Source organism: Hemibagrus wyckioides, linkage group LG16 (genome assembly GCF_019097595.1).
Source record: "Hemibagrus wyckioides isolate EC202008001 linkage group LG16, SWU_Hwy_1.0, whole genome shotgun sequence".
Classification (NCBI taxonomy): Eukaryota; Metazoa; Chordata; class Actinopteri; order Siluriformes; family Bagridae; genus Hemibagrus; species Hemibagrus wyckioides.
Window position 1 is genome coordinate 11,947,332 of NC_080725.1, and position 27,900 is coordinate 11,975,231.

The 27,900-nt window shown below is 38.5% G+C and overlaps 3 protein-coding genes and 1 long non-coding RNA gene across 6 annotated transcripts in view; 3 read left to right on the top strand and 1 right to left on the bottom strand.

Moving 5' to 3' along the window:
* Positions 1 to 10,997, top strand: rab6a (RAB6A, member RAS oncogene family). 2 transcript variants are annotated; one of them, XM_058412778.1, is made up of 8 exons: positions 1 to 319; positions 4,136 to 4,194; positions 4,299 to 4,352; positions 5,566 to 5,671; positions 6,827 to 6,938; positions 7,079 to 7,172; positions 8,332 to 8,398; positions 9,373 to 10,997. In XM_058412778.1, exons 1-8 carry the CDS (start codon positions 250 to 252, stop codon positions 9,435 to 9,437), a joined length of 627 nt encoding a protein of 208 aa, XP_058268761.1. In that variant the 5' UTR covers positions 1 to 249; the 3' UTR covers positions 9,438 to 10,997. The 2 variants fall into 2 exon arrangements, with proteins under 2 accessions (XP_058268761.1, XP_058268760.1); XM_058412777.1 differs by lacking the exon at positions 5,566 to 5,671 and adding an exon at positions 5,261 to 5,366 and having other exon boundaries at positions 3 to 319.
* Positions 10,995 to 19,126, bottom strand: plekhb1 (pleckstrin homology domain containing B1). 2 transcript variants are annotated; one of them, XM_058412779.1, is made up of 6 exons: positions 18,860 to 19,126; positions 14,185 to 14,337; positions 13,601 to 13,703; positions 13,466 to 13,505; positions 13,045 to 13,138; positions 10,995 to 12,598 (listed from the first exon to the last, which is right to left on the bottom strand). In XM_058412779.1, the coding sequence occupies exons 1-6, from the start codon at positions 18,873 to 18,875 to the stop codon at positions 12,462 to 12,464; spliced, it is 543 nt and encodes a 180-aa protein (XP_058268762.1). In that variant the 5' UTR covers positions 18,876 to 19,126; the 3' UTR covers positions 10,995 to 12,461. The 2 variants fall into 2 exon arrangements, with proteins under 2 accessions (XP_058268762.1, XP_058268763.1); XM_058412780.1 differs by lacking the exon at positions 18,860 to 19,126 and adding an exon at positions 16,512 to 17,115.
* Positions 12,456 to 14,901, top strand: LOC131367391 (uncharacterized). The gene is made up of 3 exons (XR_009206933.1): positions 12,456 to 12,590; positions 13,496 to 13,653; positions 14,300 to 14,901. It is a non-coding gene; the product is annotated as an uncharacterized LOC131367391 (long non-coding RNA).
* LOC131367387 (protein FAM168A-like) overlaps positions 18,146 to 27,900 on the top strand; it is a 15,881-nt gene continuing 6,126 nt past the window's right edge. Inside the window, exons 1-7 of the mRNA XM_058412776.1 lie at positions 18,146 to 18,391; positions 22,631 to 22,747; positions 25,000 to 25,091; positions 26,175 to 26,255; positions 26,362 to 26,504; positions 27,215 to 27,386; positions 27,608 to 27,733. Coding sequence (XP_058268759.1) covers positions 22,677 to 22,747; positions 25,000 to 25,091; positions 26,175 to 26,255; positions 26,362 to 26,504; positions 27,215 to 27,386; positions 27,608 to 27,714 — 666 coding nt within the window. The 5' untranslated portion in view covers positions 18,146 to 18,391; positions 22,631 to 22,676 and the 3' untranslated portion in view covers positions 27,715 to 27,733. The remainder of the gene's footprint in view (positions 18,392 to 22,630; positions 22,748 to 24,999; positions 25,092 to 26,174; positions 26,256 to 26,361; positions 26,505 to 27,214; positions 27,387 to 27,607; positions 27,734 to 27,900) is intronic.

Here is a 27,900-nt window from a genome sequence, read left to right on the forward strand (position 1 = left end):
AGTTTCCTTTTAACTCCTCCTTTAATGCCCAGTCTGAGCGATGGAGTCGGAGTCAGGCATCTCAGAGTGATCTCAAACTTCACTCGGACTTGAACCGAATTTAGGAATAATTGAATTTTTTCCCTTAACATTAGGAACAATTTGAGTCAACGACATCTAGAGAGATAGCGAGCTAACGAAACGGAAAGCAGACGAGGATTAAAACCCCGCACCGTTACCGCAGCCTTCAGTGTCTCACACCGAGCCGTCATGTCTACTGCAGGAGACTTTGGGAACCCATTAAGAAAATTTAAACTGGTGTTTCTTGGGGAGCAAAGTGGTAAGTTTCTGTTTATTATAAATATCTGAATATCTCCGCTGTCCCGCCACAAGCTTTTTAACTTTAACGTAGTTAAATGCACTAGCCGCTATTTTTTCACTCTTATTCCTTTAAATCCCGCCTTCTGCGCTCCGATTGGTTGCTATTTCCTAATTTCAACCAATCTTCTTGTAAATCAGGATTATTTGCCAATCTCAGCGCAGGAAGCCATGGAGATCAGCCAATCCTAGCGTAATAGGCCGGATTTGTTAAAATACACATAGGAAAAGATTCTTTTTAGACAGCTCTCTAGGGTTTTTGTACCGAGTAGTCAACCAGGCAATTATTTTTCTTTTAAATCAGTGTGTTTTTGCTAAGCAGGCATAATATTAATTTAGATATCTTTAAAACGTATCCATGAAGTTTTTATAAGTGTCCTACAGAAGAAACTGACCACTGTTAGTTACAAATATTACCATGATTTTATCAGTGTAATCAAGGTAAATGCTACGTTCAAGTGCCGCACTGTTTCAACAGGAAATGAGTAATATTACAGACAAGGGATGAAAATTCCTCCTAAAGATTGACACTTTAATATCGGAATTTTAATATAGGTTTGTTTGATTTGAATATTTGAGACTATCTGACCGCTTCAGATATATATTTTCAGTAGAGAACTACACATATAAGCATATGAAGCTTTTTAGGTGTAGTCTTACATGAATACTCAGTCTTTTGGCAGCCACTGAACACCTCCCAGTGTCATGAATTACTTTGTATTCTTGAATTTTAGCTACAACACACTCCAAATACTCAAAACAATGGCTCTTTGACAGTGTTGGGATTTAAACCTACAACCTTTTGGTGACTAGGAGCAGAAGCTGAACCAAATATCTAAATATATGCAAAGTGTGTGAGCACAGAGTGTGAGCACTTGTTGTGTCCCCGAGCAAATGTCCTGTATGAATCACCATCCTGATTATATATTAAATGTAACCAAAATAAAAATGTATAGTCTCTTTCAAATATGGCATTTTGAGATGTATGTGGCCTGATGATGAGTACTTTATCCAGAAGAATATTATTGATGATATTTGTGTAAATGAGTTGAACAATATTAATAATTTCGTCAGTGGAAATGCTGCATTCAAGTGCCACGCTGCTTTCATAATAGAATTGAATTCATCTAAAATTTCAGGATATACTAATTTCCTGTGGTGAGATGATTCATTGTTAAATCAGTTCTTCTTTAAGTCTAGGTCATATCCCATATGTTTACCTAATCTGTAGTGTGGCAATTGTAGTTCCTTGCTTGTTTCCCCATGCCTTATTGCAGTAGATGTTTGATTTACAATCTATTATTGAGTATTGTCACTGGTTAATAAAAAAAATTCCAAGCAGAGCCTGGCATGCACAGGTAGAAGAGGAGCGATTTAGCGCCGTCTTGCTCAGATAAACCCAACACACAAGCTGCCATTGATGAAGGAGCATAAAGGACTCTGCTGTGCTCTGTAATGCGCTACAGGTTTTTTTTCTTCATGCAGACTTGGTTCACTGATTACTCGCAGAATCCTTTTCTTAGTGCTTTCCTGCTCCTCTCAGTCCCACGCTGCTCTACCTTGAACCCTACATACAGCAGCTGCTGCAGCTTTCCCTGTAAGAATCCTAGGAATGACCCCAGTGTATAATTAGCACAGGCGCTGGGTCATATCTTTGGCCCCCTTCCCCAGATTGTTGTGCTTCTTGTTCTTTAACAAGTGAACCAGCAAAATTCTTAAGACAAATCCTCCGAATTCAGTTGGAGACTGGAATGCAATCATGGATCCTGGCCTCCTCACAGACCTGTATTTTCTGCATAAATCTGATTGTTTATAGGTCAGGTAGCAGATACTCACCATGCTTGAAGGCTTCTTTAATCTCTTGCTTTTATTGCTTGGTTATAGTGTTACATAAGCTTTATAGAGCTGCCAGGACATCTGGTATCCTGTTTGAACCCTTTAAACTCTATCAGTGGATCAAAGCTATTTTTTTTCATTATAGTTACTAAATATTTGTGGCAGCTACTGCTTTAAGTTTAATAACTGAATCATAAGCTGAGAGGACATGTGTAACGATGACGATGTGTAACGACAGTCACAATTTGATTCGATTTGTGATTTTGATTCAATTCTCAGAATTATTTTTGCCTTCCTTTGTTTCTCAGTCATAAACAATACAATTTTTGTCAAAAACCAGGACTAGAGCTCCAAAGTCGGTAAAAATGCCCAGTTTCCATGGCCTACGCGCTGCTTTAAAGCATCATGAATAACATGTTCGTATAAATCTGTTACACATGTTGGTTGTTGTAAGCCGGAGTTATCAGACCTTTCAGAAGTGCAGCTCTCACACACTCGGCTCTCCATGAAAATGATCACCATGTACCATTACGTCCTGAGCTGAGAGGGTAACGTTTTTAACTTTCCCCAGTGTAATTAACTCTCCATTGCATGCTGTATCTTGTTATTATGGTTTTAAAGATGTAATCATAGTGTCTAGCCTGGGATAACAAAGCATCTTTTTTACTTTTGTGAAACGTTCTCATGATTCATATATGGTTGTTTTTTGTTTTTGTTTTTTCCCCAAAATCAGTCCATTTGTTGTACATAAATATGACACTTAAGCTAAGAAACATCCACATCTCTACAACCATCACTCGGTATAAGTGAGCCATCTGGTGATGGATCATTCATCAACAGTGTAGCCTGAGGTCTGGTCGATTCATAGACAGAATAATGAGACGACTTTGTAGTTGTGTCTGCTGTTTACAGAACAGAGATGAACTTAATTTTGAATACGTTTCATTGATTTATCCGTTCATTATTTTGTCAGTAAGTGAAGTTCGAGCACGAGAGGAAGTTGAAAATTTCCCAGAAAGGCAATTTGTCATATCGCTTCACCTTCAACTGGGGAGAATGAATGTTATGACGGGTTTCTCAAATTTATAGGTCATATGTATAAACTTTTGAATCGTCTCCATGCTTTTCTCCTTTAGCTCTTACTCTTCTGCTCCTTCTGCTCTTCTGTGTTACAGAGATGCAGTGGCCTGCTGCAGTTTTAAGCGGGTGTTCATGTGCTGGTTCAAAACCAGCATTGACACTTGCATTTTTTTTTGTAGGTATGCTAAAGTATGATGTTCAGAATAGCAGTACTGCTGCTGTCTTCATACTTAATCAGGCAGATTAACAGATTAACATTTATGCTGCTAAAACCGAAAAGGAAATCTAAAGACAGCTGCGGTTAAAGGTGCCTTATTTATCTAAAATTAATAGTAGTGTCACATGAGTCAACCTTTTTGTGGCAAAGAAATGCTCAGCAGTACAACCTGGCTTCTAATGGAGGACCTGATGTCTACATTTCGTCGTCGTTGTTATTGTTGCTGTGTGAGTGTGAGACATGCCACCATGGAGTGAGAGCTGCAGGTTTCAGCCAAGAGACGCACCAAGACACTGAACTCTCTCGAGTTTAGCAGGTCTATGACGCTGCGTCATTCTCCATCCCGGGTGTTTATTTGCAGCTGTCTCGTTCTGAGACATGGAAACAGCATGCATGGCATGTGAAGCCATGGGAAAAAAAAGAGCAAGAGCTGAGCAGTTATGTGCCCAAAGATCCACTAATGTTTTATGATTAAAAGAGGTGTTCACAAACATGCAGCAATAAAAGTGAAATGAAATGGAAGTGCAATATCTTGTGAGGTTTTACAGCAGTCACATCAGTCACGCAGGTTTTTATATGAGGAACGTCACTGCTGTATGTAGTCCCTGGCTGACTGTTTTTTGTTTTTTTCTTTTTCTGTTACAGTTGGAAAGACTTCGCTCATCACCAGATTCATGTACGACAGCTTCGATAACACCTACCAGGTAAGTCAGTATGAACACATCCGGCAGTTACATCATCTTTCCACTTTGTGCTTTTATATAGACGAGTTCCTTCTCTTGACATACCACTCTCATTGAATTTACAGGCCACAATAGGAATTGACTTCTTGTCAAAAACGATGTACCTCGAAGACCGAACAGTGAGTGTTGTGTTTTCTTTGCATTCCTGCATGTAAATTTTGGAAATCACACATGTATCACAAACATGTTCATCACAAATGTTACTCTTGTTCATTATAGACTAAAATATCATGAATAAAAAAACAGAAGTGCTGAATTCTCTGGTTCTGTTGCTTGAAGTACATTTCGGAACTTTTCTGAAACAATCAGCTGATATAAAAATTTGGAAGATCCCGTAACAGGCTTTTGTTTGTATTTTTGTTGGTGTTTTAAGATGAATTGGTGAACCTTTCCTTTGAGTTTGTTCATAGACACTCCAACACTTCATTGGCCACAAGAAGAAGAACAAAAAACACACACATTCTTTGGTCACAGAGGCATAGAGCTATCACACAACTACTTTTTGATCGATCACGACTCAATAAAATCATCCTAACCTTTTTCCTGTCATAAATAACAAACTGCATGACGTGATTGTGATGCGTACATGATCCGACTTGACACGTTTTTAGTGATGTGAAGTGTTCAGTACAGCAGTAATTCCCCCTTTACAGAAAGCCTGGGAACAGCTGAAGTGCTGGGGATGTGTGTGTGTGCGTGTGTGCGCGCGCGTGTGGTCGGGTGGGTGTGTGCACGCCCCACAATATTTTCTCCTGCACTACACCAAGATCACTTCATCTTCCCTTCATTTTTTCCCCACCACTTTTAATAATCGACCTCTTCAGAAATCCCATTTGTTCTATCAGTTTCTTTAATGCCATTATATTATTATTATTATTATTATTATTATTATTATTATTATTTGTTTTCTTTTTCTTTTTTTAATTTATTTTTTGCTTGTTTTTTATTCTTTATCTTTTCATTTTCATTAGTATTTTTTTTTTGTTCTGTTTTTCCCCTCATGATTTGTCCCATCCATCGCACACAGATCAGGTTGCAGCTGTGGGACACGGCGGGCCAGGAGCGATTCCGTAGCCTCATTCCCAGCTACATCCGTGACTCGGCCGCCGCTGTCGTAGTGTACGACATCACAAGTAGGTACCTGGGGAACACGTGCTTCTCTCTCTCTCTCTCTCTCTCTCTCTCTCTCCCTCCCCCTCCCCCGCCTCCACCTCGCCGCCTCGCTCCGTCTGTTTGCTTCCGTCCTCTCTTACTACTTCCTCTTCTCCCCCTCTCTCTTCTCCTCTCTTTTTCTTCCTGCTGTATCTCGGGCACTTTGGTGGGCTCGCGTAGGTGCGTCTGCAGCTTTGGGACACAGCCGGGCAGGAGCGTTTCCGGAGTCTCATCCCCAGCTACATCCGCGACTCCACTGTCGCCGTGGTAGTCTATGACATCACAAGTGAGTGACGGTGGCGCACGGGTCGGGCTGGAAAAAACCTGGCTCTTTTTGCTTCAGGGCGTCTTCACAGAGGTGGACAAATCGGTCACTAGCCAGACATTAGCCTTGCAACCTGCTTATAGTCAAAATGTTGGGCAGCAATTTGGTATTTTTTTTCTGTAGGTCCCACCACATGATGTAGCACTTGTTCAAGAGAGGATAAGCACATAGCATAGTCAAAAGGCTGGGAATTCGTCAGTAATGCTCATCTCCCTTCATCTTTATTGATGTGCTTAACTAGCTAAAAATCTCTCTATACGTTATTACATTATTAACCACCACTTTTAACTCTAGTCTGCTGGCCTTCCAGTCAACACACAGGAACTTCCACATGCTCAGTGGGTTAAATCACAGATTTAATATTTGTCCACCTCTGTTTTTATCTTCTACTGTTTTACTTGGGTTTTTTTCTTTCTTTTTCTGTGGCTGTTAGTGTTGAGCACCATATGAGTTTTGTCACTCATTTATGCTTTTTTATGTTAGAAACTAAGGATGGACTTTATTTTACACCCACATCATAAAAAACCTTGACTCAGAATCACATTTCGCCTTCGGTATGTTCCGGTAAATACGAAAGACTCGTAAAGCTTGACACCATTATTATGTTGGGACTCCAGATAACGTGATCATCTCACTCTTACACATGTCGGATGCTATCAGTGTCCTCCTAGCTTCCTAAACCTTTTTTAAGCTTGTCTTTTGAGTAATTGAGCAAGATGGAGTGCGCAATCAAGATCCGTCCATTTGACAGGTTGGAAATTCGTTCTGATCTTGTGTATCACTGCTGGATATATGGAGGCGTAGAGTTCGTTTTTTTTTTTTTTTTTTAATAGCTGGAGTGGGTTAAATCCTGTAATACTGTAACCACCAAGACGCCTTATGAGTAAGAATTATTACCACTCTGCACCATTCACCCAGACACATGATTCAGAAGAGTCTGTCCCTTTCCTTTTTCCTTTCCTTCTGTTTGTCCCTGTTTGTTCTTGAGCTCTGTGTCTTCATTTGTGTCTTTTTTAATATATAATATGTAATACTTTTATGAATAATTGAAATTGTCTTATACACATGCTCAAGGTGGAGTTAACATACATTTTGTACATTTTTCTTTTGTGCCAGACGTCAACTCCTTCCAGCAGACCACCAAATGGATCGACGACGTCAGGACAGAGAGAGGAAGCGACGTCATTATCATGCTGGTCGGTAACAAGACGGATCTTGCAGATAAAAGGTGTGTGCTAGTAGGGGAGTGAGTCAGGCAGGAAGGATTGTGCCATTTCCTGTGAACATCAAAATGTTCAGCTTTTTGGGGAGTGTTATGTAATAAGTACAGCTTGAAATTTTTATTTATTTATTTTTGGTTTACTGCAGGCAAGTGTCTATTGAAGAGGGTGAGAGGAAAGCCAAAGAGCTAAGCGTAATGTTTATTGAGACAAGCGCTAAAGCTGGCTACAATGTAAAGCAGGTGAGTTGAAACTGAGATCCTTTAGCCCAGGTCAAAGGTCAAACCCAAGTTAATTATATGAGCTTGAATGCGGTTTGGGTGGCCCAAGCTAAATGCCAGATAAGTACTGAACAATTAATGATAATATTTTTGTGTATACAATAATATACTTTTGTGAAACTGATTGTGAAGCACCCTAGTGCTTGTGCTTTCTATATCAACACAGCTGCACTTCCTACGGCTCAGTGTTCCACACTTCCATACAGGAAGAACGATATTTTCGGGTGCTATGTTTAGGGAAAATAAACCTGATAACAAAAGAAAGTGAAGTGAGCGCTAAAAATAATGTATACACAAATACAGGATGAATGTGGAACAATGCACAGTATAGTGTGATCTCCAGCTTATTCCACATATTTCATAAAAAGAAGATATGGATGCTGAGCTCTAGACATCCTGATCTTATAAGATTTCTGTCATTCCATTCATCAATGAGTTCAGTCGCTTTTAGGCAGAATGTATCATAAGCATTGTAAATCCTTAAGCTTTTTGAATCTTTTGACTCAGCATCTTGAACACGTCATGAAGATTATTATAGATCACAAGCATCACAGTCTTCAAAACAATGCACAATACGCATCAGTAAAGTAAACTAAATGTGTTTTTGTCCTGCTGACAGATTGTCAAATTGCCATAGAGTTTGTGAAAGCTCAGTATTCAGCACTTCCTCTGAGCAGCAATTGTCTCCACGAATCAGTGAAAAGATGTTGAGTCAAGGCTGTGCATTGTTGGAGCGAGGGTAAAACAGAAAATAGAAAAAGAAAGGCCATGCAGTCATTTTGCCCGGCTAAATCTGATTCTTATGCTGAGCTCGAGCATAATCTGACCTGCTGATTCATCCTCTTCAGACTTGGAGGCAGTGACATGAGGAACAATGCCTCGATGCTGTGAATCATATTCATTGTGGTTGAGAGCAGTAAAGTCATGCAGAGGATTCAGTTAAAAATAATCAGGTTTGAGATTGATTGTTTCCTCAGAGCCTATGAAAAAGATTTCAGAAGTGGTTTGAATAGATTGTGTGGGCACACAGAGCTTCCTCTGACCTTAAGTGTGATTGACAGTTGCCTGTGTTTAGATCTGTGGACAGTAACAATAGCACCTTGTTTGTTCTTCCTTCCAGCTTTTCCGGCGTGTGGCTGCAGCACTGCCTGGCATGGAGAGCACACAGGACAAGAGCAGAGAAGACAGTATCCTTTACACGCTCTCTCTCTCTCTCTCACACACACACACACACACACACACACACACGTGCACATACTGCTTTGCATTCATTTGCCTGCACAAACATTGTGCAGTGCTTGTAGCTTTCTCTAAGGTGTAGAGATGAACAAGCATAGTTTACTGAGATTCTATTGCTTAAGTTCTGATATGATATTGAAATTGTGTGAAGGTCCAGGATCATCTGTCAGATGTTTCTACAGGTGAATTCCATACCAGACAGAGAAGCAAGGCAAAACAATAGATTAAATCTTGACCATAACATCCTTTACCTTTTATAAATGTCAATAAATTGTATAGGTCCATATATAAATCTGACACTTCTCAAAAATAATTGCATAAGGCACCGGTTTAGCAAACAGGGTGGTTTGTAGCTGTGCTTAAAGCTGTCTAAAACCTTGCAAGCGTACAAGCGTAGTCAAGCTTTGATTAAGTTGTCAAATCGTCAGTGATGTTCCTTGAGAAATCTGATATTGAAATCTATATCATTCATTGTTTTATAGATTTTTTACAGATACATTTTATTAACAGGATATGTTTTTTGGTGTTTAGAATGCATTGATTTTGCAATGTAATGTAATTCAAGTCTTATAGTCACATACAACACATTTATTAGCACTGAGTTACTGCTGAGAAAATTTTCTCAGTACAGGGAAAAGTCTTGTCTATAGGAATCACTCAAGCTCCACAGACACCTTAGAGGAAGTTTTGAATTGAACTGAATGAACTGGACTTTGCCCAGCAGCTTGTTTGTGCTGCACGATTAAATATTGCCACACACTCTCTGCTGGCAGAGTTGAGATAATTAAATCAGGTGAAGGAGTAAATTTGGAAGAGGGAATTTTGAGTGAATATATAAGTCTGAGTGACAACAGAGAGAGATGTGTAGATTAAAACTTTTTAAAACTTCTCACTTGTTAATTGCTTAACTGCTTGTTCTCAGTGATCGACGTGACACTGCAAAATCCTCCAGAACAGCCTGTGAGCGAGAGCGGATGCTCATGTTAAGCCTCGTTCTCCATCCCACTGCCCTCTCTCTCTCTCTCTCTCTCTCTCTCTCTCTGACACACACTTTTTCTTTCTTTTCCCCTGCTTCCTTCCTTGAATCTGGAGAACACTACTTTGTCCGTCCATCCATCCCTCCATCCATCCCTCCATCACCCTTGGCACTGTGCTTTCCGCTGAATCAGTCATGACCTTAAGCTTACCAAGCACAGCGTGGATGTGAAACAAATCTCATGTTATTTTTCCGTTAAAAGTTTCCAGCCCCTTTTCTTTTCTTTTAATTAAATATTTTATTTATACCATGAATGGCTTGTTGCTGTTGGAGGCTTGCATCATGAGTGTATTTGAATGATCTGGGTGGTGTCTAACGTGAGCACTGAACATTTGAGTTTCCTTTTGAAACGATCCTGACAAATTAGACAAATACTTTTCAGCCATTATTGTTCGAGATATATTATTCGAAGGGCTATATATTCGCTTTGCACGCTAGCACCAGTTCTAATTCTCCTCCAAGCTCTTGTGGTGTTTACGAATTGTTGGCAATATCCAAGTCTATATATTGAAAATGGATCAGTGTCCTTCAGCGGATAGTGAAGTCAACACAGATTACAGATGCTCTTATAACCTAGAGCAGTTCTCAAATCCACTTCAAAACTTTTTGTTGTTTTTTAACCTTAGCTGACATTATCTTTTCCTTCTTGACTGTTGGGTTCAGTAGCACGCTAGAGATCCCAGTGTGGTAGCTATGAATGATTTTTTTGTATATTAATGGAAGTATCATAGAGGAAACGTTGGATATATCAATATGCAGTCATGCCTTTACAGAGTGTATTTTATAGTGCTTCCACTGGCTTTTTGTTAGTGTTATTATTATTTTTGTTTGATTTAATGTAATATTGACACTTCAGATTTCCCCCATTTTAGATTTTTCTGTAGATTTTTGTGTTCTGTAATATTTATTTCAACTCTCTCTTTTTGCTTTTTTAATTTTTATTTTGCAAGTTTTGTCATTACAAAGCACACTTTAGCTTTTCCTCAACCCCTCTCGTGGACGGCTGATTTTAAGCAGCTCATGATACAGTGCAATTTCTTTGAGGTTCTCCCCCCCCCCCCCTTTTCACGATCCATCAGCTCTGGCTTGTCTGTTTTTTTTTAAAAACAGTTTTTAACTGTTCGCTGCTGTGTGATGCTGTGTACAGAAGCTCATAATTTGCACTGCTAGACTACATGAGTCTCTTATTGATGTCCCTAATAAAGACCTTTATTTAGTAACTGTGACTTTTTATGGCTGGATGATGCACATAAAGAAATTCAGATCTGCAAAGCTGACAGAGCCGCTTGTCACTTTCTGAAACATTGTAATCGTCTGTGTATCTCCATCGTCTACGCCTCTGAATTACTCACTAGTCCCACTAGCTGTGCATTAAATAGCCTCTTACTCATGATAAACTCTACTCTGTGATTCATTTCATCTCTACCCACGAGCTTCTCTCAATTGCAACAGTTTAAGAAGTTCTAGATAATTTTTTTTGAGGAAGATCAACTTTATTGTTTAGGGTTATACAATATAAATTACACCACAGAAGATTAGAATTAGCGTCTTGCTCAAAAATTACCAGCATTCCCAGTACTCTGATTGTCCACAGCACCCATGACCACCTTGAATATCTGGGTACAAATGTTTAACCTTTCCTCTGAAACGTTAGAGCTGGGTGTTAATAATGAATTGGCTCCTTATGCAACGTTCATGGACATGAATACTTAATTTAGTCTGCTTTAGCACTTAAAGCTCAGGTGATGACTCTCAATCCTGCATGTCATATATGTGGAAACATGTTTTTTCAAAAAAGATTAGAGCATAGTCATGTCATAGCATGCTTTGAATTTGTATTTATTGGAGTTTACATCATCTTTATGCCTAGGGAGATGAAAATTGACATTCACATATTTTTTTTAGTCACCTATCACACACAAGACGTCAGTATAAGTAATGGGAATTTTAACTCTTCAGGGAGTCTGAGCACTGACTCAACACGATTACACAGAAGGGTGTTCCCGAAAGCCTTGTTGCTTCGTTTGAGGAAACAGCGTATATTTGTAATGGGAACTCTGACTCTATTCGGTGAATCAGGTCTCAGCTCACTAAGAAGAACTGTACTGCTTATTGTCCATTTTCTTCACTTCATTATTTCATAACTATGACAAATTTTACTCAAATGTTTTGATTAAAGTACACTGGAAGATTGACGCCTCAAAGCGAGTCAGCTCTCATTGGTCACCTAAAAGAGAACCAGTTCAAAGAGCCGACTGTTACTTCTTTTACTACGGGATTGGTCGTTAGCATGACTGTTTAAAAGTTATAACTATTACATTAAATAGTAAATATGACAATAACAACTTATTACTTGAAAGGTTTCCTGTGTGGAAACTATTTGGATTTCGACTGTTTGGAATCCACTGAAATTTGAAAGCATCTTTTACATGTATTTTAAGCCCCAGTATACTATATAAATGCTACATTTAAATTATTTTGAGAGTAATGTGTGATATACAAGCTTTGACCCGAGTTAGTGAAGATAAAGCACAAAAAGTTAATTTATTTGCACTGCTGCGGTGTGTCTGACCCCTAGTGGTGAATTCTGGGTAACTAAAATTTTTACATTAAGTTACAAGAGTATCTCGACTAGTTTCTAATTTTTTGAGGGGGTAAACTTCAGATATTTTGACCCGACCCAAATTAGCAACAAATGTATGGTCCAAATGTTTATGTTTGGGGGGAAAAACAAAAGAAAAGAAATACACCACTTTGGTCTTCTCCATCATCCTGCTCTTCTATAAGACACCTCTTCACTTTACATATTTACACAACCATACACTGTGAAGTCCTTATAACTGGTTTGTGTATTTAGGACACATTTGGCCAGCTGATTGAAGCCTACAGAAGCTATCTGTAAGAGTCCGGTCTTTCTCTACTTCCTCTCAGAAGACTGGCTTCAGGTGAGGATTGCTTCAAAGCTAGCGACTGTATCAACAGTACCAGAGAGGCATCCAGAGAAATGAGCGCAGCACTGTACCCGCTGCCATGCCAGCCAGCAAACTCAGTGCTATCTGCTCTCCAATCCAGTCATCATAGCGCTCCCTGTGCACCCAGACATGGTGTGTACCTGCAAAGTAAACAATTTGATTCAGAATACACAAGGCAGCAAACTAGCACTAATCAGAAACCACACTTCTGCTCCATATTTAACATAACACCTCTTAATATTTATACAACTGGCTAGGTTTTAGTTGTTCACTGAACCACTACTCTGTCCAGAAAGACATTATACCAGGACAGTGAATAATTGTTTGATTTATGAAAAAATCTGTCATGAATTCCAAAAATACTGGAAACAGCCCTTCCCCAGATCACCATCGTTTTATGGCCTTTATTTGCATACTAGTCTATGATAGGCTGTTATCTTTTATTACACAATAATACTGGCCAATCACATGTTCAGTGGTAACATGGTTGTGCCTGAGGATTTTTTTTTTGCAGTTTTGTTGCAAAAAATGTAATTTGTATGAGTAGAGGGCAAAATTTCAACCAGATTTTCAGCTTCATAATTACCTCCATTGCCATTGCCTGGTGCGATGTACACAGTGTTGTGTCCATTAACAGGAACAGATTGGTACGTGTCATTATAGGGATCATAACTATAAAACTGGAGGCAGAGAAAATACAAATATACAAAGTGAATATATAGAGAAAAGGACAATCAACAGAGAAAAAAAACATTGAAAAGCTCAAGGAAATTTGCAAGACAATATATATATATATATATAGAGAGAGAGAGAGAGAGAGAGAGAGAGAGAGAATATAAATATATATAAAATGTTGTGTGTTAGATTGCATGTTTGTTCCTTAATTATCAGAAAACAGTACAATAAATTAGTGTATATAACGAACATGACACAATAGGGAGAAAAATATGTATATTGGTATAGTTTACTGCCAGTGAATATACTGAATAGGTGTATGTGCAACTTACAGGACTTTGCTTTGCTTCCATGACTGTCAGCTTCCAAGCCCTAACGAGACAAAAAAACACATCATAAAAACAACACGTGAGTTTGAAGAGACAATCGGGAAGAGTCAGAGTGGAGATGTAGACAAGAGCACTCACAGAGCCTCATCCTCACTGTTAGCACACAGGAGCACAGTGGAGCCATCCTTCAGGTACAACACCAACAGATTCTCCCTCGGGTGGCCCTCTGGAGGAGACACACCTGTTTCAAAATAAGCACCTGTTGTTTACTACATAAATTCAGCTTATATGGGAAATATGGAGTCTCATCTTAAGGCAGTAGCAAGAATGGAAATGGAATGGAACTGAATTTTTCCAAATAAGATTAGATTTTTATTTACATTCAAAGTTTAATGCACAAAGAGCAAACAAGGTTAATATGCAATTGTGGTCGATGGTATCCATACAAACTGGTAGGGATTTCAATGTGTTTTAAATATCGTTAATCAATTGATCGGCAAAAAATCAACATTTGATCATTATTTGAGTCTTGATCTTTGTGATTTTGTCAAAAAGAAAATGTGCTGAAAATTACAGTGTATTTTTTAAACAAAACGTGTAAAGAGTAAGGAAACTCTATTTATACTCTAATTATAGATAATTATAGATTAGAGAAAGTGTCTTCCACACTTTGGGCACTATGGCACAAGAAAATGGCCTAAATCACAGTTTTTATGTCTCACCTGCACACTCCAGGCCAGATTTCACGTTCACACATGTACTCTTCAGACTCACTCTGGTCTCGTAATCCTTCCTCGAATCTGTCTTATAAAACATCAGACTTCCATCTATCCACAGATCACACCAGTTCAGCTTCCAGCGCCTGAGGATGGATGCTGTGAGGCAGATTTACACTTCAGTGGCTTCTCTAATGACTCAGAACATTAATGTCAGTTAAACAGTAACATTCAGCAAATGCTTAGAGGGTGATGCTGATAATGGATGCAGTTTCTATGGCAGAGAATCAATAAAAGATGCTCTTCTCGACTCTTAATGAAGAGAGGAATCGTGGAAATAGTAGGATTAAAGATTCACGTCGTGTGTGTTCCAAAATCTCTGCCTATTAATTAAGGAATCAGACACTTCACGGTGTGTCGTAGGAAAATAATCAACAGTGAGGTGGTATGATGAAACCTAATGCAAAGCCGTGTTACTCTCACCACCACGAAGCTGATTACTGCCTAATAACAAAATCTCATGTCCTGGTTTATTTGTGTTACATCACAACAATTTGCCAATAATTACAAATAAAGCAGACCATTTCTACATCTATTTTATTGTTACTTACATCATACTAAGTGAAAGTAATCAATAAATGCAGCTTGTCCTGTCAATCTGAGGTGAAAAACATTCCAAAAATGTTAAATAAAAGTCTTATAATAAAAGGTTGTTACACAACTCCTGCAATAGATTGGTCAGATCACACATCATGTAAGATCTAAAATTATTAAAGAGTATTTATCTACTAAAGTCATTTTAAAAATCTGATCTGATACCTGATTTAATATGCAATTTCACAGCAATTTACTCTAAACCCCACTGGAGTGAACATGACTATCACCTTCCCCACAAGTGGAAGACGTTCTGTCTTATAATACCAAAGCCATGCAATCATTCCCTAATAATAGCCTCTTTATCTCTGTTATCACTGTCTACCTGCTGCCTGTCATTGGACACAGAACTACAAAGTCTCCTTTGAAAATATTCAGTTTGGATAAAAAAGTGTTATTTCACATCAACATTTTGTTTTTTAAGACTCATATTAAACACCAATTGTCTCTGTCCTCTTTCTATAAATCCCAGTCATTCAGAAAATGTATTTACGTACTTAATTTCCGTCGTGGTGTACGGTGTGCAAACTAAAACACTCTTTATTGATATGTTTGCTATTCTAAGGCAGAATCATGAACAGGTTACTCACACTGCCGCCAGAGCCAGCCTGATTTCAGCAGCGCCATGACTCCCAATATATTTCCCGAGATATTTCAATATATCAAAGGATCCGTCTTTTTGTAAGTGTTGTTGAAAAAACCTATTTAATGTACAGTATATTAATTAATTTCTGTTCAATTTGTAAATTATAATTGTAAGGTGAAGAGCGATGTGAATGTGTGTTGAGGGAAGGGAAAATGTGTGTATACACCCTGGAGCCTTCACTAATCCCATGGATGAGGAGAAGACAGTAATCTGGGATTATAGACCTCACTCACTACCAACCTCTGGAATATTCTGCCTTACTTCTTGTGGCTTACTGCTGAGTGCATGACTTCCATCCAAATATTTTCTGTAGCACTTATCCTATACAGGGTTGCAAAGAGCCTGCAAAGAGCTCTTTTCCTCCCAGGACTTGAGTCACAAGGCAGGGGACACTCTGGATGGTGTGCCAACCCACTGTATAGCACAATCACACATTACGGAAAATTTAGAGAAGCGAACCTGTCTACACTGATGACTTTTGGACTAGGAGAAGAAACCAAGAGGAAACATCTGAAGTACAGGTAGAGAATGCAAACTCTGTGGGAATCGAACCCCCAACCCTGTAGATGGCAGGGTTGAGGCAAAGGTGCTTTCCCCACATGGGATAGTTGAAGGAGTTTCTTTGTTGTGGAGTTGTAACATGACAAGACGTATTTTTGTGTCTTTAGGGACATAAATAGGATCTCAGTTGGTTATTATTTTCCCATTACAGCTTGTCCCATCATGTTCTATTCTTTATTTGATTTCTAAGAGTTCAAGATAAAAGAAAATGGCATAATCACGAAAAGCTAGAGGCAATCCTCATGAGGTTTAGAAGAAAGCTTTTGCATGCTGTGGTTCCAGGAGTTTTCTCAATGTTCTGTACATTCATATAGAATTACCTGATGCTGAGTTCAGTTAACATACCACAAATATTTATTCCCATTTTACACTTTCATCCAGTGACAAATAAAAGATTAGAAACAAGTACAAACACATATCATCAGTCATGTATGCAGCACGCACTGAGGGGTTATTCTAGTGATTTACTTACACTTCGACCTCCTTGTACTATTCTGACCCATTCCTGATGCATCGTCATGGTAACTGTCCATAGCAACACCCTGCAGCCATGTACGCGGCTGCCAGGCCAGGAGCTTTTTTTAGTCAAAGCTGTGTGTGCAAATATGTAAGAGGGGCTTATGAAGAGGTGTGTGAGAACTGTTTGAGACGAACAGTGATCAATATGCAATGTAGCTCTCATGACTCATTCAAGTCACTCATCCTTTTTATATGGATATTTTAATGATCATTTTATGATCACATCACTTAAGTTCTGGCATAAGAAATAAATAAAATCACTCAATATTGTCCTTGGAGAGCAGATCAGACTAGTGTTTAAACTGTTAACATAACTGAATAACTCTTCACAACAGGTAAAGATTTATAATGAAACTAACTGCTAAATAACCACATCAATGCAGGAGACATCTATTTCATTTAGTGCATGCGTAAATTTAAACAACGTTCAGATCTAATGACGTGGTTAAACTGTGTCAATTGTGTACAACTAGAGGGTCGTGCAACTATTAGACCTAAATCACACACCATTTCAGGTTTATCATCCGTGATTTCTGAAGGATTGCTTACAAGGTTGTCTGAGCATCATGTCAGTGTTATGGGGTATTGTGGTCCTGCACAAATGCACTAATAGGAAAGGATGGTGTAAATCAATTAGTTCAAAAATATAAATTGAATATGTGGTTGGAAAGAGTGCCATCATACACCCATTTCCAACCTAATATTATATAAAAAGGTAAACATTATAATATTAAAAGAATAATGAAGGAGAGTTGACATCACTTTTAAACCTTATTTTTCTCCATTTTTTTCTTCTGTAATTTTAAACTATCCTATTCTGACCATACATGTAAAGAACAGCAATTATTATTATTTATGTATACTAAATAGTAATCATTTCTACTTTTGTATTAAACAGTAGGCCAAAATGACACAGATGCTTATGTGGAAAATACTTAAAGGTATAAATGAAATACTGAAACAACTACAATTCTTTTGATTTAGTCATGTTTTATGTACACACTCGCCATCCATCATTCGGATTATAACACTGAAAATATGCAATTCTCAACACTTTCATTACTGAGAAATTATTGATAGATGTTAGATTTTAGCATCCTGTCTAATACCACAACCAGCCGACACTGCACGTGTATTTACATGTATAAAATGTACTGCTGTAATTAATCCTTAAAGGTCCATATCTCAGTAGTTATTTGTATATAGTGTATTAGAACCACTGGGTATTTTTTTGCCCCATTTAGAGACTGCTATGTTAAAAATACTCAAACCAGTTCAGGTGTCCACATACTTTTGGACACAGTGCATTATACTATTGTAAATGTTTAAAAGAGTCGTTTTTAAAAAAAAAAGAAAAAAAAAAGAACCGATTCATTTGGTACTCTCATTTCATTAACACTAAAGAGGTCTATATGTAGCTCTCTGTTCTTATACTGCACATTTGTGTATGGTCTTTTGCACATTTAGAATTTCGCATTTCCACAATCCGCCATGATGTCCAATCTTTCTCGCTTGAAAGGAATCGTTTAAAAAAAATCTGAGTCGATTCTTTAAGAATTATCCTATCCAACATGGAAGCTGTTCCTTGGTAGCTCTGGTGCCCTCTGCCCATAGACTTAATATTGACTCTTCCTCTTTTTTTCCTTCTCTTTTTTCCTTCCCATCCCCCCACTTGGTTTGAATGCCGATGTCACCAGCAGCTCCGTTTACGGAGCCGAAAGTGCAGAAGCAAAAGCGCAGGAAATCCATCCATTTAACAAAAGCGAAGGCGGCCTGCGAAAAGCGCTAGGAAGCTGAAAGAGAACCTAAATAGAAACCTTCAGCTCCGTGTTGGTGAGTCAGATACGTCCATTTCATTACTTTTAACGCCTTTGTCGGCGAAATATCAACGTTACTCTTTCCCGATCTGTTTATTTTCCTTAATGAACGTTTTTATGGATCGGAATCTATAAAACGGTAATCCCGCACGCGCGACGGAAGACAAAACGCAAGAGCTTTAAGCTATCAAAGAGACTGTTGAGTTGGGGAAAAAAATAATAAACGTGATTTATTACATTTACTTATTTATATATACGTATAAAAATATCATGATCGTGTATTGGCACGGTGGGCAATGAGCAAGACATAATGCACATCATGGACCATGACAGGAGGAGGAGGAAGAGGAGGAGGAGATGGTGGTGGTGGAGTGGACTGGCTCCGACCTCTTGTGTTTCTCAGGCCCTTTTTTGGAGCCCTGCATTGCAAAATGGTGTCGGTAGTCAGAGTGGGTCATATTACAGAAAAAGAAACGTGAAATACCTGAGATTCGAGTCATAAATAGAGGCACTGCATAGCAAAGAAAATTCTTCTTTGTCGCGCGCACGGAAGAAATAAATCCGCGGTGTTGAATGGAAGCCAACCGGGTCGAGTCGGGGTAACTCTTATAACATTCATTCCTGGGGAAAAGTCGTAGGTAGACGGCTACCAGTTAATCTCGTGCACGTGCACAGATCGCGTTATGCAGTGTTTATTACGACCATCCTTGTTGAGTCGTGATAACTCACGCCGTCCATTCCTGTCCATAACAGGTAGCTAAACCGCTAGCACTCGAGCCCTTACCCATATTGCACGTGCATTGATGATTTACCCCAACCCCCATGCAGTGTTCGTTAACATTTTGCAGTGCTTATTAAGACCACCTGGATTGTCTCGTGATAACTTTTTCAGCATTCTTTCTTTTCCAGAGCTGCTAGTTAATAATGATTGCTAGAAGGCCACCAGTTAATTTCAAGTCTGAACTGCACGTGCACTTGCAGTGTTCACGATGTCCTCATGTAAGTGCGTATTCCTCATTGACGGATTTTGCAGCTGCAACATTATCAATTCTGATTTTATTCTCATTACACGGGACACCGGTAATCACTTAGGCTACGTCTAAATGTCCATCTAACCAACACGTTATTAAGCTTAATGTAAAAAAATCATCTTCTTTGCTGTTTATAAGAAGCAATTTCTATCTTGGTCATGGTTGCCTGGTTTCACAGCCGCCTCCTCCAGTGCTTAATCAACACCTGCAGGTTTACATCAGTCCTGCTGGGAACAAATGAGCCATAATGTGTGTTAATTCAACTCCAGTATGCATCACTTTATTTAACACTACTACAGACATCCAGAGATATCGTGTCCAAGAGAATCTGATCTCCTGTTGCCGTAGCTAAACTTGGATTATAATGTTAATGTAAAGATTATAGACCACAAGACATTTAACATGGCCTGTATGACCAAGAGACTGTGAATCACAGTGTGAGCGGCCACACGCCACATCTGGGATGCCAAAATTACCATGTGGGTGAAGTTGGACAGAAAAAGCATGTAGGGAGGGAGACGTTTGCTTAAAACTGACCATAAACGAATGCTACACTGAGAACTAGTCTTTTGTATCAAGGACATAAAAGCTTGAATCAAACCGAAATCTCAGCAGTGTTTTTTCAGAACTTAACAATTTAAGGTGAAGCTAACTGTTATTGTGATTTTAGGCAGCATGCAGTCAACACTACCTTTGTTACCTAAAGGTGAGGTTCCGTGCTAAGCATGTGCCCATTATTAAATTTTTATATAGCAATTATTGCCTGACCTTCTGTCTTGGTTTACAATTTTATAATGATGAAGATTAAAAGTGGGCTCCAATATGGAAATTTCCTTCATCTTTGCTCTGCCTTTTTACTATGACACGTCACAAATGCAAATTCTGTTCAAAATGCTAATTACTAGGCATGAATAACACTATGAGTGCAATACTGTAGATGATGAATATCAAGTTGCACAAAACCGATTTGGCACAAATTTTACTCTGGTGATGCGAATGTTAAGTGTTTAAATCCCACGATTTCCTGATCTGGCCCTTTAACTCTCACTTCAGCTCTGTGCTTGGATTAAAAAGATCAGATTCTGCCTCACTTCTGGTTGAATCAATGGAAATTGAATTATTAATGTGGTTAATAATTAATGGAGTGACAGATATGGCAAAAATATCATATCACAATACTCAAATTTTTCCTGTTACTTGACATTTAGATTCGCTAACAGAGTGCCAACGAGAACATTAGTGCATATTAAAAAAAAAAGGAAAAGATATTTATTAGCTAAGGTAAAAGAGAAAAAACTGAAACAGTAGGTAGAAAACTAGGTTAAAACCAAATTTATTCTATGTGGTGTGAAGCTGGTGATTGATGACACCCGTTAAACATTATCTGAACGGTCCAATTGTAAAACATGAGATTCCTGAGTCTTCACAATTCTGAAAGAAAAGCAAGAGAGTTAATAATGCTGTAATAACTGTAAGTGTGACTCAGAATAAAAAAACGACAATGAAGTGATAAGGAAAAGATCCATCCAATCATCATGTCCTGTAACAGAGTCTGTATTGTATTTAGATTAGATTCTCCATGCAGTTCAAATCTTTCAGATATAAATAATTATAAGTGGCATTTGAATTTGGCTAATAATTTTCTTGGTGATTATTCTACACCAAAATTCATTAAAACTGCAACAGCACCACATTCATCAGTCGCTTCTGATTCCTCCAGCTGAAACAAGGTTAGATGCAATTGGATGCAATGAATGCAATCTCGCTTCACTCTCTCTGACACCTGTAAGTCTAATCCTCTTGCTGTAGGTGATGTGGCTTCAAGCGTGCACTGGCATGCCTTGTTTAGCAAAACAAAATTCTTTGTTGGCGCATGAGGATTGTGTGTGTGTGTGTGTATGCAGTCTAGTGACATGCAGCAATTGAGTGTGTGTGTATAAAGTGACCCAGTTTGCACATTGCTGCATGAAGAAGAGCATTTTTTTCTAAAAAAAAAAAAAAAAGAGTGATTAATACACTCATCCTCTCTAAGGAAAAATTTAGCCTTGATTATTATAAAGTTAAGTAAAATATAATAAATAAAAGTATGAGGCTATTTACCTACACTGCCGTTTCAACTAACGATTTAAGGAACTAAGGCCGAGTGAGTGACAAAAAACGGCTTGGTCTTTTTTAGATGCTAACAACTAAAGCTGACTAATTTGTGATGGTTTACATTTTATGTCTCCTGTTAAACACCATCATAACTGTGCAAGCATTAACAACGTCCTCTTGTGACATCAGAGCCCCAGAAATCTGCTAACTTCTCATGAGACAAAACTAAAAATGTAGCTCTGACTAACAAATTAGCTGCAGAATCAACTGAGTGAATGTTTTAATTACATTACAAACACCACCTACTGTCCTCTGTCCACCTCCCGTGTCATACAGACATGCTTTTGTTTATGATTTACACATCGCCCCATGACAGGAGAATGTCCTCAGACGAACTCGCAGAAGTATGTAGACTAATCCCCATGTCCACATGTCTGTGCATGTTACTGTTGAAATCAAATTATTTTTGTTGTAAAACACAAACATTTCGAGTGATTAGTGATTTAATTCTTTCTTTTGAATTCCACATGTTTTCCTACAGAGCAAGCAAGCAAATGCTCTCGTTGCACCTGCATTTCATTCTGTTTTTTGGCAGTTTTTATGGGGCAGGATTTTTGATTCAGATAAACATTTTTATTTATACGGCAGCAATTTGTCAATAAGTTACGCTTTTTATTAACTAAAAGAATGACATGTCACAATTCAGAGTTAACATAAAGAAGAAAATACCAATACAAAGAATGATGAAAATGAAAAGAAAGGAAAAACATACAAAGAGTAAAATAATTGTGCTAACGTTGGAGACTCATTCTGTAAATGCTAAATAAACATCTTCTCATGAAAAAAAAACTGATCAATCAGAATCAAGTATTCAGCAGTTATGTTTTATGCAGAAAGTAATGATAATAGAGTGAACCAGTTTTACTGATTTGTCAGTTGAATTGAAGATCTTCTCCTGACTGCTGGATTCTAGCATCTTCGTGTAAAAGCATCTGCTATATGTTTCAGTGTAAACAGAGAGTACTAACATTTTCAGGATGCTTCTGCCTTGCTTTTGATTTGCTTCCCTCTCTCTTCCCCCCTCACTCCCTCACTGTGATCACCATATGTTACTGTTTTGATTGTTTCAGATTTGCACACGCTTTTCCGCTCCACCTACATTTGCCCGATCAGAACATGGCAAGCGGGCATCCCATTGACTCATTTGCTTTCATGTACAGACCCGAAAGCTCTCAGAACTCAAAGAGGTTAGTGGTGTTACTTAAAGTCCCCCACATCCACTCAGTGCTTCTCCATCTTTACCCCTTTTACACAGCTGACATCAGGACCATGACGACACCTCGTTTCAGGCTCAGAAGAAAAAAAAAGGTTGTGAGGTTATTCGCTTAATGGGATGTAAAATGTTTGTTCGGTGGCATATTTACATTATTCAGAATTTCTCGTCCATAATTTGCTTTGCCCTTATGCTACCGAGACGTTTGCTTTGTGAAAACACTTTTTTTTTCTCTGCAAAAAACATCTGTGTTTGGTTTGTAAACGTGCTTATATTACATGGTATTATTAGCAATTAACCGGATTAGAAATTCTGTGAAATATGGTCTGTGTTACTGGAGTTGATGGAGTGTGAATTTTCAGAGCAAACCCACTGGTCATCATGAGCAGCGATCATGTCAACATCTAATAAAGATTGCGATTTAGTGTGAATACGAGTAAGACAGAAAACGTTGGGAGAAGAATGTTTGGCAAACTGATGGGCAAACTCCTGTAACATTGGGTGTAGCAGGCCTACAGTAAAAACGCTAAACAATTGGATGAACTACTGAATTTTTGGATGCAGCAAGCCTACTTTTGCATTTGGGGAAACCTATTAAAATGTTAGGTGCATTGCTGTAATATTGGGTGTAGCACACCAACCATACAAAATACTAAAAACTTGTTAAAGGACCATAACTTAAACACCAAGAAATGGACCAGTGTAACATGCTTAAGAAACCTAAACTGTTGTGTAGCCCATTAAGAAACGGGAAATTATACAGTAAAACCAGTATCTAGTGGACTGTAATTTTGGATTTAAGGACATCAACAAGCATATTGCAATTACTTAAAAAACTATAAAAACTATAACACACATGTACTGTAAAAAATTATAACAACCACTCAAATGACCTTGAATATAACACGTTTAACCTCTGATGTAGCCTTCTTACTATCAAGTAGGAAAGAAACCCCACATGCTTCCTGTAAAAAAAAAACTGCAACAAAACAAACTGCAATGTTTTTGGCTGGTAGAAAAGCCTTAAATGGGTAAACTAGCATCATTTGAGGTGTAGCATGTCACTTTGGTTATGTACCTTTTCCTCAGCTGGCAGTGAGATTATTAGGTTTACATTTCTAGCGTCCATACCGACGTCCTCCGCATGCAGGGGACACACACGGCAGGTTTATAGCTGTGCGTGACGCCGCCCCCATCAGCCGCACTAAAACGTGTCCTTTAGTTCTCTAAAGGACTCTATTTACGACACGAGATAAACGAGCGGCACACACATCCATCACGGTCTCCTTCTCTTTCCTCTCTCCATCTTCACTTCCCCATCCATCACGGCCCTGTACTCACGAGTCGTCTGTTTCCTTTTTCCTGCAGTCTCATCAGCTTCACTCTTCACTGGCATGTTATTGTACTGTCGCTCATGTGCTCTCCACCTTGCTCTTATTTCCTTCTGCTCTTTTCATGTAATGCGAGCTGTTTCCTCATGATCTTTCATTTTTTCCCCTATCTTTTTATTAAAGGTGCTAAATTCCTTAAATATTAATGAGTTAGAATTTTACACTGCCATAGACAGGGAGAAGACTGATGATTTGTAATTGTGTTGCTTTACTAAACAAACAAAAGAAAAAATGGCAGGTGAATTTTATCATAGTTTGTGTTGATTCAAATATATTTATTTACTTATAGTTATTTCTTGTTGGCTATTTAGATGAAAGGTTATATCTTTTTTTTGCTTTCTAATAAATAACTGATTGTGTGAAGATTATGTTTGCCAAAAAAGGGAAACACATTTTACCAACTACCAAAGTTTAGCAGATGTGTTTTGATAGACAGCAACATAAAGCAGAAATGAATCTTAACCTTCAAATCTGTGTTTGTTTTCCTTTTATATATTTGTTATATATTTTGGTATTTCTTCATTTTCCATTAGGAAAATATTATTTGAAGAGTGATCTTCACTCTCAACACGTTACAGCATATTACACTGTCATTTGTGTATTTTTGTCAGGATGATTTCCAGACTCTCTCAGTTTTTCCTTCATGAGCTATTTTTAATCCTAATTTTTAACCGTCTTCATTAATCAAAGACACATCTGGGAGGAGCAACAAAGTGTTCTGCTTTCATAGGATGCTGCTGCTTTCCAGCTTTGCTTTTTTAATGTGTGTTTAATGTTGAATTTATAACCCTTTTCCTCTTTTTTTTTATCCCCTGGTCTTCTTTGTCCCCTTCAGTAAAGTTCGACCATCTTCAGGCATGAATCCTGTTTATAGTCCAGTGCAGCCGGGCACGGCGTACGCAAACCCCAAGACCATGACATACCCAGGTGAGTTGCTCCACACACTCACTTTAAATAATTGGTACGTTTATTTAGTACAGGATTACTGTGTCATAAAAGTTATAAAAAACACTAAAAAGACTATAAAACAGAAATATGTGGCATTTATAGAAATCTGCTGGTTATGTTATACAGTGGATAATGTACAGTAAAACACTTGGGCGTGTGATGTTAGAAAAATCATCAACAATAACAAGAAAATGGATTGTTCTTATACCTTTTATCACATCAACTTGACAACACAACATCTTGTACATTTTATTCATTTATAGTTTAATGTCTGGGGAAAAAGTTCATGTTTTCTCTTAGCAGCTGTAATTTTCTTTTTGCTCTTGAACTGAATAAACAGAAAAATACAACTTGTAAAGCTCTCCATGCTGAAGACTTTCCCATGTCCAACCACATAAAAGAACAACCTCTCTTCTGTTTGGCTAATACCAGTTTATCTCACAGGAAACTTTACAATATCAAAAGCTGCATGTGTTTAATCAGTTTATCCGCTATACAAGTCCCTGTTGTCCCCAGCTGTTGCTACACAAATGATGTATTAGAAAGAGTGCATTAATAGAAACCTGTGATTTGCTTTCCTGCCAGATCTCTTGGCAGAGGTGCTCTTGTAGAAAATTGATCAACAACTGCTATCTAGTCTGCTCCTCTTCACGGAAAATAAAAGTTGGAACGATATTAGCAGGGGTTTAGGAAACGCTTTTGCTCACTGATTAGTTTTGGTGTGAAGAGCAGTTCCAGGAAGGAAATTCATCAAGAAGCAGTCAATTTGAGAAAGTAATTGTTACTCTGCATGTGTCTCTTTCTTCCTGATAAGTTAATTGTGTGTTTATTTTTTGTCCTTGGTTTTCTCCAGTGTTTTTTTTCTCTGGGGAATGGACTATGCTATGAGTTCAGTTTTGCCTAAGCATTGATCAGTAGTGTCTGGATGCTCATAGTCGATACGGTCTTCTCGTTCTCTCAAGGTTTTCTTACACACGGCAGACATGTGTAATACACGGCAGTGTATGTCCTGACCCTGTGATATCTCTCTCTCTCTCTCTCTCTCTCTCTGTTTGTCCTCAGGCTATCCTGCAGGTTATTCCACCACAGCTCCAGCATACACACCTAATATCTACCAGACAGGCACTCCAGGATACCCTCCAGGTAAAGCCTTGCATATCTTCCCTCATATCCTGTCTTTGTTACCCAGCTGTATCCTTGGTACATATGTGATGTGACTTTCTTTATCTTGGTGCCTTTGTATATGCAGGATACACAACAGGAACTCCCTACAAGGTGCCCCCGGCACAGAGCAACGGAGCCCCTCCACCGTACTCAGCATCCCCGAGCCCCTACTCCACGGCCATGTATCCCATCAGAAGTGCCTACCCTCAACAAAACCTCTATGCTCAGGTGGGTAGTGATACACATTGTCCAGGCAGAACAGTTCTCATAAACCTTTCTAATGCAATATTTACAGTGCATAAAAAGATCAGGTTGATATATTTTTTAATTTAGAATTTGTTGGAAACCAAAATCTATTACCTAATAAATCTGATGCTCAGTAGTGTATGTGACTTAATATCTTTCTTAGACATAAAATTATGTTGTCATATAGATAAATATATTAAAGAAATATATTAAACAAAAAACACAGGAGCTCAGGTACCTTCTGTAAAGCTGCTTTGAGACAATGATAAAAGCGATATACAAATGAATTGAATTACATTGAATTCAAAATTAATCACAATTTCAAAGAATTTGTTTAACACGATTAGTTCAACAGAATCGAATCATTTGAATGGAATGAATCAAATCTTGCAGAATGTAATTCATTTTTCTCCAAACTCACCAAACAACCTAAGTAAACAAGGCAGGAATTACAACCCTCGAAAGGACGGCAGACACATCACATGGCACCGTACACAAACATATTTCCACATTAGGGCTGTTTAGCATAGCTAATCTTCTGGCTTGTTTTTGATAGCTTGGTGGAAACCTGAGAGGAAACCCACACGGAGACCATAAAAAATGCATATTTAATTTCATATCTCTTTAAGAATCTTTATAATCTTCTCTAAACAGTACTGACATAGTCATTTTTATTATCTCTCTCCTCATAGGGTGCGTATTATTCCCAGCCGGTGTTTGCGCAGCCGCATGTAATTCATCACACCACTGTGGTGCAGCCCAACAGCCTGCCATCAGCCATCTACCCAGCGCCAGTGCCCGCTGCCCGGCCTAACAGTGTGCCTGTGGGCATGCTGAGTGGCTCCACCATGGCCATGTCTGCAGGTAGGGGATGATTTTTAAACTGAATGTTTTTGATTTGGTGAATGTTAGTATTTAGTACATGCAATGATGGCACCATTATTTCACACTGAGAGCTGTGGGGCAGCTAAACCACTTATATCAGGTGACATGCATGTGATGTAGCAAAACAAAACAGGAATATAGCCTATGATTTTTAAATGAGAGTTTTTTATGCCAATGCTGGACTGTCTTGTTTTCCACAGGGCCTCTGCTCACCACACCACAGCACACACAACACATCGGCACTCACCCGGTCACCGTGCCAACGTACAGGCCGCAGGGGTACAGCTACGTACCTCCGCACTGGTAGAGCTGCCAGCCCAATGCATGTAAGTGGCTTCGTGCTACAGGGATCAGTAAGCTGTACTTTTCATTATAGTGGACACAGACGGAGGTCAAGAGCAGGCAGTAGCTTAGTGGTTATGATTCTGTGCTCGTGAGTTCAAATCACAGTTCTGTCAGGGTTGATTTTTCTTTTTCCTCTGCACACTTCTGG

Coding starts and splice junctions, on each gene's coding strand:
- rab6a (XM_058412778.1), top strand. CDS start 250: ATGTCTACTGCAGGAGACTTTGGGAACCCATTAAGAAAATTTAAACTG. Junction 4,195..4,298: donor GCTTCGATAACACCTACCAG/GTAAGTCAGTAT, acceptor TTGAATTTACAG/GCCACAATAGGAATTGACTT. Junction 8,399..9,372: donor GGACAAGAGCAGAGAAGACA/GTATCCTTTACA, acceptor GCTTGTTCTCAG/TGATCGACGTGACACTGCAA.
- plekhb1 (XM_058412780.1), bottom strand. CDS start 16,572: ATGGACAGTTACCATGACGATGCATCAGGAATGGGTCAGAATAGTACA. Junction 13,506..13,600: donor AACAGTGAGGATGAGGCTCT/GTGAGTGCTCTT, acceptor TTGTCTCGTTAG/GGCTTGGAAGCTGACAGTCA. Junction 13,139..13,465: donor TGGAAGCAAAGCAAAGTCCT/GTAAGTTGCACA, acceptor CTCTGCCTCCAG/TTTTATAGTTATGATCCCTA.